The 12,073-nt window shown below is 39.2% G+C and overlaps 1 protein-coding gene across 7 annotated transcripts in view; it reads right to left on the bottom strand.

Moving 5' to 3' along the window:
- The window catches only part of NEK10 (NIMA related kinase 10), a 214,473-nt gene that overhangs the window by 24,191 nt on the left and 178,209 nt on the right, over positions 1–12,073 (bottom strand). For 4 of the 7 annotated variants that reach the window (XM_044754603.2, XM_014840925.3, XM_070492811.1 and 1 more), the window contains one exon: positions 6,639–6,739. In XM_044754603.2, the coding sequence (XP_044610538.2) occupies positions 6,639–6,739 (101 nt within the window). Of the gene's footprint in view, positions 1–6,638; positions 6,740–8,565; positions 8,596–12,073 lie in introns of all 7 variants that reach the window. The other 3 variants (XM_044754604.2, XM_014840923.3, XM_070492810.1) reach the window with 1 other exon arrangement.

Raw genomic sequence — 12,073 nt, 5'->3', positions numbered from 1 at the left:
ACCAATTCAGATACTACTCTTAAACTCCTTGCTGTTCGTTTAAGTTGATAAGCCTCTAGTTAACTTAGAATGGCTTTTACTGCTCCTGATGGCTTGAATTAATTCCCATAAAAACTTTCTTGAGTAAGTTAACACTCTGTCAACTTAAGATTCATACACAGGGCAGCATTAGAAAACTATTATATCTTATTAGAATAATTACCACTATGGACAGCACCCTATCTTAAAGTTTTCATGGAAGAATTTAAGATTTTGCATAGAATGATGACTCATGGATAGTTTAATAGCAGCTGATGTAAGTATAAAAATATGGATAGGGACTATAATACTAAGAATAGAATATTAATACCTACGATTTGTATGTCCCAGGCACTATGATTACTCCTTTATGTGTAATAGGTCAGTTTTTTTTCCCTACGACAAACTTATAAAGCAGGTACTGTCTTATAGCTGAGGAAATCAGAGCTTAAAGACCTTCTGCAACACGCAAGGGTACCTCCTGAGGGACTCTTCTAGCACAAGCACTATCGTACAGCAAACACCGCCACCACTGGCATTACTGTAGTACAGCACTTTACAGTGCCTAAACATTTCACATACTTTATTTACTTTATCATAATAGTCCCATAAGCTATCTGAATTTTACTGATGAAGAAACTGATTCTAAAGCAGATGACTCCCTCAACATCACATGTCCAAAAGCTTGGTTTTTATTTGCTTGTTTTTACAAAGTATCAAAAGTAACAAAGTAACAAAAGAAAAAATGAAATCCAATATGTATGTTTGTAGTAGGTTTTCTCAAACTTGCATAATATATGGATTCCTTCTAAAGAACTACATTCTCTAGTATCTCCAAGAATATACTGGGAGACCATCAGTGGTCCATGGGGCCCCATTTGATAGTGACTTAAATAATATCTTTTCTATATAAAAAAATGTTATTTTGACATATTACTGCTTAAGGGGAGATTTCCCTACACGCTAAAGTAAAATGTTCAAAGATTATCATCATCATAAATCACAAAATGTAAAACTTCTCTTAGAATTTACAAATCCTGGAAACATGAGTCTACTCGAGAAACACATCTTTATCCTAAATTCTATTTAATCTGTCCTCCTTGGCATTAGGAACCAGGAGACCCAGATAAGAGGGTATGAATGGTTCTATTTTCATCCATCACCACTGCTGAGAAAAAAAGTATCTTTCACTGATGACAGTCAGTAACACAACTTTCATGGGAGGACAGCACATTGCTATTTCTAACCACATTTTTTTTTGTTCGATTGGCAACAGTTGTGCTTGTTAAGATGGCAATCCGAAGGAGCTCCAACCAAACTGTCTGTCTGTTCTCTACGAGACAGATGTTTAATTCTTAAAAGTTGCTAAATGCTGATTTTCAAAGCATTTATTTAACAAAACAATCCGATCCTAAGTATGGAGTTACAGCAAAAGCTTAAGTTGGTTACTCAGGTCTTACCTAAGCAGTAACACAAGGAGACTCTCACTAAAAGGTAAGATATATACTCTGCTCACCTTATATCCCCAAAGATCAACTGTGGTTTCCAGCAATGGAAATGAACTACCGATTTCATTCTCTCAGCTTGCTGGTCTTAAGATTACCATCTCAGTTTTTTCTTTTTTGGTTTTTGTTTTTCTGAGGGAGATTGCCCTGAGCTAACATCTGTTGCCAATCTTCCTCTTTTTACTTGAGGAAGATTGTCACTGAGCTAACCTCTGTGACAATCTTCCTCTATTTCATGTGGGATGCTGGCACAGTGTGGCTTGACAAGCAGTGCTAAGTCCGTGCCTGGGATCTGAACCCTGCGAACCCCTGACCGCCTAAGCAGAGTACACAAACTTAACCACCATGCCACTGGGCCAGCCCTACCATCTCAGTTTTGATGAAAACAGATGTCAAATCAATGAAGGCAGGGTAAGGATTTTAACATTCTGCCTTTTAAAATAGCTGCTTTTAGATGAGTTTCACGGGTCTGTCTCCATGGAAACTGGATGGGAAAGGCCACCACCAGCCAAAAGTAAGCAGCTTCCTCTTTAAGGTCGTCTGTTGGTTGTCAGCAGGGGTCTGGCTCTGCAACCAGAGCCTGAAAGAGTTTGACTAGTAAATAAACATATGAACAAGCAGAGTTTTTGTTTGTTTGTTTTGTCAATTCAGTTTTACTTTCAGCAGTTTTCCTTTGTGATTAGCAGAGAGAGAAAACTGATTTTGATCTTTCACCTAGCAAATACAATAGGATCATGTTTACACTGCATTTATTTCCTTTATTTGAAAGGCATTGACTTTGGTCAGCACTGTGATTTAAAGTTCCCCAAAGGGGAATCATTCCTTACTGTGTGCAATGTCATAAACTTTAAAGTATTCTGGAAATACATTTTAAAAACCACAGTGGTTATATCTCAACCTGCAGCAAAGAATGCCATCTTGTCAAAAAATATGAAATCATTTGTTATGCTGACAGCATAACAGCAAAATAATAAGATTTATGATAGTACCATTCTTGCTTTAAAATACTTGGAAATCCAATAAAGAGATGGAATATAGCCATTAAAACGTTTTTCATTATATAAAAATTAGCAAGACAGGCATGTGGAAACTATATTTAAATTTCAAAGGATATTTTCTCTCAATTTAGTAGTTAATCATTGAGGTAATCAATAAGCTATTTAAAGCTATTTCCATAACACTAAAGTTAAAAATGCTTTCCCCATATTTCTATATCAGTGTTTACACGGAAAAGCAATTTTGAATATATCTTTACTCAATAGCAATATGGCAGATTATATTTTTGATTTATTAACCAAGTTTCTTCCTTCTCATACTTCCCTGTGCCCCTTGACCCTCTTTCATTAATCAGGTATATAATTCTGTGGGGTTGCCTAAGAGAAAGGTTGACAGCAGAAAATGGAGAAAAAAGTAATCAACTTTAGACTTGAGTCTCAAAGGCTAGCCCTCAGGGTGACTGAAAAGAACACCATATTTGCAGGAAAAAAACCATGATAAATCAGAGCCAGCCTACTCCCTAGGCTAGAGGGAGAAGTCAAAGGGGAAGCAGGGAGAACTCAGAGACAGGTAGGTCCCAGAGAAGGGAGTCCCTTGCCTAGCCCCCTAGGCTAAGTGCGCCAGTTGTCAGCTTATTGCCTCTCAGCTCCAAATCCACCCTCCATTGCCCCCCTGGTGACTCTGGAACATTTCTCCCCTGCCAGCCGGCAGGATGTTCAGCTCTCTCAGTAGCGGGCACTGGAGGACACTGGAGGAGAATGGAGCTTGTCTTTCTGGCCCCTGTGATGCTCCTGCCTTGCCTTAGTCCTGCAGCACTGAGCAGTCAGCAGCAATGGGGACCCTTAGTGGTGCTCACCCCTGCTGGATTCAGTGGTACCAACCCTGCAGGTGGCTTCCCAGAGACTTCCATGGAGCCTTCCCTGGTACTCACAGGGTGCTTCCCATCACACCACCCTGATGTGCTGATTTCCAGCAAGTTCCATGGCATCTCACCATGGACGGCTTGCCCCAGTCTCCAGAGGGAGGTTTCCCTGCAAATTCCTCCAGCACAGCACCTCAGCAGATCTCTTGGACCTTTCCAGTGAGGTCTGGACCTCAGCCCAGGTCGGGGTGTCCTCTTCTATCTTGTTCCTTTCTTGGTGCTCTGCCTCAGCCCTAAGTAGTGACTTCCTATCTGCTCTTCTGATATTCTTTAGAATTCTCTTCCCCTCCTTAGTAGATAATACCCTATTATAGTTAACAATTCTTTATATTAAATCTGCCCTGTTGAATTTACTGTGTGGTTTCTATCTCCTGACTGGACCCTCCCTGATACAGATTTGGCTCCAGGAATGTCCCAGGAGAAGGACCCATACCTATGGGATTTTGGAATTGTTTTGATTGTGCCCTTGGAACTGAGTCCAGTGCTGAGTTTGTCACCAGTAGGACATAGGATGCTGGTCATCCATGGCATGCAGTGGCCTCACAATGAACCAGGTTATCACCTTGATGCAGAGCCAACTGAAGTGAGTGCCCTGGAAGCCCCTGTGGCTAGTGCCCTTGACCATTAGGCAGCATGAAGACTACGAGGGCTGTGGTGTGGGATGGATCTTCAGAGCACACTGGAGCACTTACAGAAAGAAAACGACAAGCTTGGGTCCTTTAACTCTCAGTTCAAGTCATGGTCTGAGACCCAGAAAGATTCCATGACAGCCCTAAAAGAATCTGTTCATTCTTGCTGCCACAGCACTGATAAACATAAATTTAATTGGGCAGGTTGCTAAATTACAACCTCTGTTGAATGAACACTTCACCAAGTTTCTCAGGGCAAAGTTGGAAAAAATAATAAGATCCTAAAACTTGAAATAGGGACATCTTGTCGGACCCAGACAAAAATAACAATCTTGAAACTCAACTCACTCTGAGGCATCATTGCCAGTAGTTTGTCACCCTGTGTCTGATGAGACAAGGCTTTCTTTGCTTGAAACTCTATACTAACTTCATGTGGTCAGATGAGGGGTGTTACCTTAAAAAGGGATGCTTATTCCTCTTAATACCCACAACAATGAGGGTCAAGTCCATAATTAGGGTAATATCTTAACATGATCCAGGGAACTGGTTTACACTATAACCCAGGAGGAAATAGTTTATACATCAAAAGAACTGCAAGACATAGCTATTACTTATGAGCAGTAACTCAGAGAACGTGGAACACGTGCAGGAGTGGATGCTGAGGGTGTTAGGCCAAGAAGGGTGAAATACGGCACTAGTTCAGGCTGAATTCCTGCACTTACTAGAGATTCTAGATTTAATGTGCTAGTTTACACAGCTCGAGGTGGCAACTTAATTGGTTGGTGTACTAAAACTTGGACTCAAAGGTGGCTAGCATTTAATGAGCGTAAAATGTCAGAGGTTCCCTGGCATGTGGAGGAGGGAGTTCAAAGGCTTGGAGAGAAAGGAACATTGGGGTGGATTTACCATGTGTGACTTGCACACTCAGCCCCCAATTATGTTCAGAGAGGACACTCACAAGGCACTCCTTTCACTAAGGCATCGAGAAATACACTGGAGAGGGGAGCACCGGCATCCTTGAAAATCTCTCTGGTTTTTCTCCTATGTAGGCCAGGCACGACCCTGAAATTACATGATTCCAGTGGGGATCATGTGATCCCAGAGGAGCAGAGGTCAAGTGGCAACACTTGACCACCAGTGACAGGTTGGGAGCATTTATCATAAATGGCAGCAGGGATGTACTGTTAACTAGAATGCCTTGGCCCACAGAGATCTTTGGTAGTTGTTAATTGATTAGGGTGTTCCTGGAAAGAAAATAGGTGGCCAAGCTACTAGAGTATTCTTTAGTCTACATAACAGAAAAGAAACTCGAGGTCTGGTAGACAAAATTTGACTTGAGTCATAGCCACAGTAGAGACTCAGAGCCTCTCACAGAGCTTCCAGACCTAGTCAATTCAAAGATCCAAAGTCCCTTGATTAGTGAGAAAGTTGGGATCCCTTGAGGAAGGGCCCTAAAACATTGCTACAAGTACAAACTATAAATTTTCCTCCAAAGAGATCTGCAGCCATTTACTGGAGTGCCTGTTCACTGGGGAGGAGGACATAGACAAGCTTTCAGGGAATACTGGACACTGTTTGCTAACTGACACTAATTCCTAGAGTCTAACATGGCCACTATGGCACACCAATCAAAATGAGTTTTTGTTTGCTTTTGGGGAAGGTAGGTATATTAGCTCAAGTTTGCCTTACAATGGGCCCAGTTGTTCCATTGACCTGGTGCTATTTCTTTCTGGTACTTGAATGTATAATTGAAATTGTCACAATTGGCAGCTGACGGAATCCCCACATTGGTTCTCTGGATCTTAGGGTGAGTGAATGTTTATGTGTTCTCTCACTGATATATCTCAAGTGCCTAGGGTGGTGATTGGCACATAATAAGCACCTAATAATTATGTCAAACAAATGAATGAACTGCATACAACATAGAATCTTAAACTTCAAAATCATAGTTACTTTCTTGTCCTTCTTTATCTCCAAAAATTTCTTCTCTTAATAATAGTGCGTACCTTGGGTAACTAAACATTCAAGTTGCTATCATTAGATAGATTTCTGTAAATAAATAATTGCAATTTTTAAACAGCGATTGCTTCCCCAGTGCCTAGGAGTCACTGAGATTTAGATATAGGAAGTTTTGACAATCCTGGATTTTGTGTGCTTTTATTTTCATTTCTCTGTGAGGTTCTGGCTTTAACTCAGCATCCTCAGGGTTAGGAAGTTGGCACTACTTTTCCTTCTTCCCTGTAGTGAGCTGCTTCAGAAGCCCAACAGTGTCCCCACTTTCACCCCCACACTGAAGGGCCATCTGTGTTGAAGTTTGGTTTTGGTTGGGCATTAATAGTGAAAGAGCAGGTTACGAGGCATAGGGAAAATCTGACATATTTGCTTTTTTTTTAAGCTACTACCCTCCCAGCTCTGCTGCTAAGCCAAAGTGTTCCTAAATATATGTTGTTGGAGAAGATAAGAACAGCATTGACTCAAGTTGGAAGTTGCACAAAGCAGTTCTTCAGCAATATTGCCGCCAACACCTGTACTTGAGATGAAAGGGAAATAAAAACCCAGCACACTGACCTGTGTGATGTAGATGATTTTGTGCAGCTGAATTAAGATCTGCTGAATGGGATCACTGATCTGACGTACTTTCCTCTGGGACACAGCAATCCCTGCAGACGCTGTGGATGATAAATTCTGCAGTTAGTCAAGACCCTAGTTTTCTCTTTCAAAAGTGATATTAGTGGCAAATGGGGTCAACTTCTGAAAAAAAAAAATTTTTAGGGCAAAGACCCTCATCCTACCAATGAGACAATATGCAGAGACCCTATAACACTCCAATATTTTATGATATGGGCTGCACAATTCCTTCCTTTTACCTCTCAGATGTCTAAGTAACATAATGACATTACCTATCACAACATCTGAAAGACTATTTACTGCTTAGATATTTTGCCTGCAATTATATCAGGCTGCCAGCAGGAGTCAGTGGTGCCTTAGATACTGCAGCCATTGAAAAGCCAAGCAGTCAACAAGCAATCATGCTTTTCAATTTTAAATTTGTAATGCCCTCAAAAACATATTTTAAGACTAATTTTATTAAAACTGCTAAATGCAAACACTGAATTAGACAATCTTACAGAGCAAAAAACCCAAAAACTTCTAAGTAATAAAAGCTAACTTTCAAACCCTTGAGCAGTACAAATTATAACTTTTACCTGGATTTCTCTCCAGGTCTAAATAGCACACATTTATAATTCATCCTAAATCCCCATCACAGAGACACACCACTTCCAGTTTCAGGCTAGCTTCGTGTCAAACTGCACAGGAGCTTCTTTCCCAACTTCACATGTCCTAGCCACAAGTGGTCCATTCTTAACTTTGAGAAATAGAAAGCTATTTAAAGGAATGGCCTTGACCCCTAGATTAGCCACAAGGCCACCTCTGCCTCCTCCACCCTCAGCTCCATAGTGGAGAAAATGGAAGAGAGACTTCATAGACACGGATGTATGCTATCCTCTCCCACCCTCCCGCTCTTTCCCTTGCATCCCTTAACCTATCGTGTGCTTTCTGCAATAATACTTCTCTTGCCAGTTTCCTTTTTTAAAAGAAAAGTTCCAAAGTCCCTCTTTTCTTCCCTCCATACAACCTTGAGCCTACACGAAATTAAATTTGAATACAATCATTGTTTTAGCAACAGCTAAGATTTTGAAATATGATTCTTATGTAAATACTTTCTAAGGAAGCTTGCATATTTTACCATAGAAAATGTTTTCAAAATATTTAAAGAGAAAATTTAATGTAGTCATTAAAAGATTCAACTTGTTTTATCATAAGTATATGAAAGTTTATCTTTAGGACACAAAACACAAAAGAGAAAATAAATATAACATTTAAAGAAATGTTTTCCTTACAGGTTTCTTTACAGAGTTAGTGGAGAAATTCACACAGGAAGTAATCTAGTTCTAGTTTGTCTGCACTTGATATCTTGTGTAAATGTTTGAAATATAAGGATCCATCTCTCCGAGGCACTGTGTCTAATTCCTTTCAAGCATCAATTACTTGACCATTAAGATGAGGTTTAATAAATTACCCTTATGGTAAAAATGTGAAGGTAAATGAGAAGAATTAAGGTGGCTCTAAAATAGGAAACAGAGAGCTTCTAGAGGTATCTGCTCCAGCCTGTAGAGATGGCCAAGTGTACATATGTCATATTTTCTAGCATGGTGCTTCGTACAGAGATAATTGTTAAAACATAACTGTCTAGACCCATATCAAATACTAGAGACCACGTAACGTGGCTGAGTGGCTGTTGCTACAGGAACAGTAACTGCATTTTCTGAAATTTGAGTGCTTGGTTTTTGATCTCTTTAGGGTGGACTACTTCATGTTTTTGACGTGTGGACTTAACATTCATAGGTAATGAGTTAAAATCTCACAGCATGGCAGAGAGGTCTTAGATTTGTGATGACATTTGGAGTGGGATATCACACAGGTTTGACTCTACCTTGCCACAAGAATGTGCTCATCTGTGACCCTAAATATAAAAACAGAGACAGTTAGCTAGAATGCCTGTCTTCTGAGCTAGCCAATTATGCACCGTAACTTAAAATTATTTTTCTTAAGACTCTTTGACCATTACTCTCTCAATTCCAGTAAATCACTGACTTTTGAAAATAGTTTTGATTGCTTACTCTCTAAAAAATAAATTTAAAAATGTTTCATTGTGCCCCTTGTAAAACAAGCAAACAAAACATAAAAACGAAGTTAAGTATCACAGAAGAGGCTCAGGGCTCCCTGGAACCACTACCCGTCAGCCGCCTCCCCAGAAGTAACCTCTGACATCAGCTTGGTGTGTTGCCTTCCAGTCACTTTCCTATCCATTTACATACATAAGTGTGTACCTTCAAAACAGTGTTTTCCAAACTGTGGTTGAGTCCTGAAATCAGTTTAATGGGTCATGGCCAACATTTTGAAAAATGGGACAGAATGGGATGGAATGAAATGGAAAAGGATAGAAAAATGTCAGAGCTCATTGCATGTAGCAAAAGTTCACTCAGTTGAGATAAAAAATGTGTTTCTTATTGAAGGTCATTTCCAAAAGAGTTTGAAAGTTACTATTGTAGAAAGTCGATAGTATTACCTCAGCCTTTCTTTCTTTCTCCTTTTTTAAATAAACAAACACATCATAAGGCTGTTTTACAATTTTTTCTGTGTCATGGAGATTCTTTTTTGTTGATACACACAGTTCTAGCCCATTCTTTATAACCAGTATTGAATAGTACTACACGCTCTGCACACATCACAGTTTACTTAGCCACTTCTGCCTTGATGGGCACTTAGTTTGCTTTCAAGTTCTCATGATTATAAATGATGCTGCAGTGAGTATAGCTGTGCATGCCTCATTGTGCATAAATACGAGACATCTTTTAGGGTAGACAAGGAGAAATTAAATAGCTGGGACCTCAGATATACATATTTCTTATTTTAAGAAATACGTTTTAAAGTGGCTGAATCAATTTGCACTCTGACCAGAAGAGAATCCATTTTGCTACACCTTAATTAGGACTATACATTATCAAGCTTTTCAGTTTTGTCAATCAGATTTTGTTTTACTTTGTGTTTATCTGAAATCTGGTGAAGTTATTGCACTTCTTTGGTGAATTTCCGGTTTGTGTCCCATGCTTCTTTTTTTCTTATTGATTTGTAAATGCTCTTTACATAGGCTGAATACTAATCCCTTTATTGTATTTTATATGTTAAAAGTCCTTCCACATAATCTGTTACTTCTTTTCAATTTAAAGGGCATTTCCCACCCTTGTCACCTAGAATAAAGGTAACTTAGTCTCAGGTACTACCAGAATAGTCTCTCAGTTACCTGCTGCTGCTGTATCATGGCAAGACAGAGTCCCATAACCAGTTCAGCACTCCTGGAGGGCTCTGGCAGGACTACTGAGATGTGAGTGAGTAATCACATGAGTTAGCTTTGGGGAGAAAAAGGGAGCGAGACTGGGAACGATGGGAGGAGTGTCTGGCTGTAACACGTGCAAATCAACTTCAGCTAATCCTGGGTATGAGAGCTATTATTCCTCCTATTCCACCTAATCAAAATCTCACAATTTTTAATATTTTCCCCACTCCAAAAAGGTACATTTATTTAGCTCTTAATAATTTTAGGAAAACAAAAATGAGAAAAATTCAAATAGATATCTCTTTAAATTTTTATTCTTTACTTAAATATCAAGAACTACCCAGTTCATGGCAAATGTTAGCCAAAGCGTTTGGAGCTTTAAAGCATTCTCTCTCAATAAACCTTTCAGATTAGCGCACTGAAAATACTACACTTCCTAACTATTCATAAAAAATGCAACACACATTTACACTGACAATTTTGTCCTAAGAATATTTTTATTAAAACAATGTTTCTTTAAAAAGCCATCACGGAAGCTGATCATATTTTAATGTCAGTCATACATAGTTTGCCCATGACTCATATCTATGTGGTTCCTCCTACAAAATATGGATAGTATTCGATGTCAAAATTTAAATAAAATCAAAGTTTAAAATTGTAATACTTTGTATTCCTTTTATAGTTTTATTAAAATAGTGAATTTAATTACTTTTTTAAAACTTAGAATGAAACTGCAAAATTTCTTATAAGAGGCAATTTACTTAACAGTGTCAAAAAAAATTATATTTGCTAGCTTACTCTGTGGCAAGCATGACACTAACCAGCTATTTTTCCCCTCTGGAGTGGAAGGCAGGAGGACCTGGAGAAAGACCAGTGCTTTTTTAGCACAGACTTGGGTGAGACACTGGGAAGGGTTTTACATATTTAGTCTCATCTAATCCTCACAACTATTCTGAAGTGTAGTTTTTTGGTCCCCATTTTACAGATAAAGAGACTGAGATTAAGGGCTGGCCTGGTGGCATAGTGGTTAAGTTTGTGCGCTCTGTTTTGGCAGCCTTGGGTTCACAGGTTTGAATCCTGGGCTCAGACCTACACACTGCTTGTCAAGTCAGGCTGTGGCAGCATCCCACATACAAAAATAGAGGAAGATGGGCACAGACATTAGTTCAGGGACAATCTTCCTCAAGTAAAAAGAGGAAGATGGGCAACAGATGGTACCTCAGGGCCAATCTTCCTCACTGAAAAAAAAAAAAAGAGAGAGACAGATTAAGTTAATTGCCCAACTAAGACTGCAGAGCAAGTGAATGCTGGGATATGAAACCAGGTGAGCCCTGAAAGACGACACTGACTCAGTCTAGACAGGTGTTGAGGGGGGTTCCAATTCTCCTCCTAATTCATCACTAGGAGGCCATGAAATCATGAACAAGTCCTCTGGTTACCGCAAATACAAAAGAATATCTACACTCCTCCCAGACCTGAAACACTATTTCTCTTCTTAAAAGGGTTGCTGCTTTTAACACAGTGTTCTACCTATACCTTTGGATTGAATATTTTTGGAAATCATATACATGTAATAAACTGGAAGCATTAGGTCTTTGTAGCGTGTGCAGTGCACTACATTCTGCTTAAGACATCACGGTACATTACAATAGCCAAGTTAGTTGCACATCCCTTGTGCTTACAGATTTGATTTATGCTCTATAACCAGTCTTTGAAACTACAATTCACAACACAAGCCCTGAAGCTGTTAATTACTACAAATTGAACAAAAGATGGATTGCACTGTATTCTTCCAGTTGACCAAGATATAGTATCAACCCACTTTTTTTCTGAATTCCCTCTGCTAAGAGTCAGGAAATTTTAGACAACTGGAGAAGAGAAAGTTTCTAGTAGGGGCTCTTTAAAGAAGTAAAAATTATTTTCCCTTTATGAATGTGGCCAAAACATACATGGGCTTCTCTATATTGGATCAACTGCCCTGTTGAAAGACAATACAACCTTTTAAATTTAAGTATAGTGAACAGACTCACTCTCACCGTTTTCCCTTACTTTTGGAAAATGCAATAAAGTAACTGAATTGTAGTTCAGATCTACAAATGTTCAG

This window comes from Equus asinus, chromosome 21 (genome assembly GCF_041296235.1).
Source record: "Equus asinus isolate D_3611 breed Donkey chromosome 21, EquAss-T2T_v2, whole genome shotgun sequence".
In the NCBI taxonomy this organism is placed as follows: domain Eukaryota; kingdom Metazoa; phylum Chordata; class Mammalia; order Perissodactyla; family Equidae; genus Equus; species Equus asinus.
The sequence above is the reverse complement of the archived record's forward strand: the minus strand, read 5'-3'. Positions and strand labels throughout refer to the sequence as shown.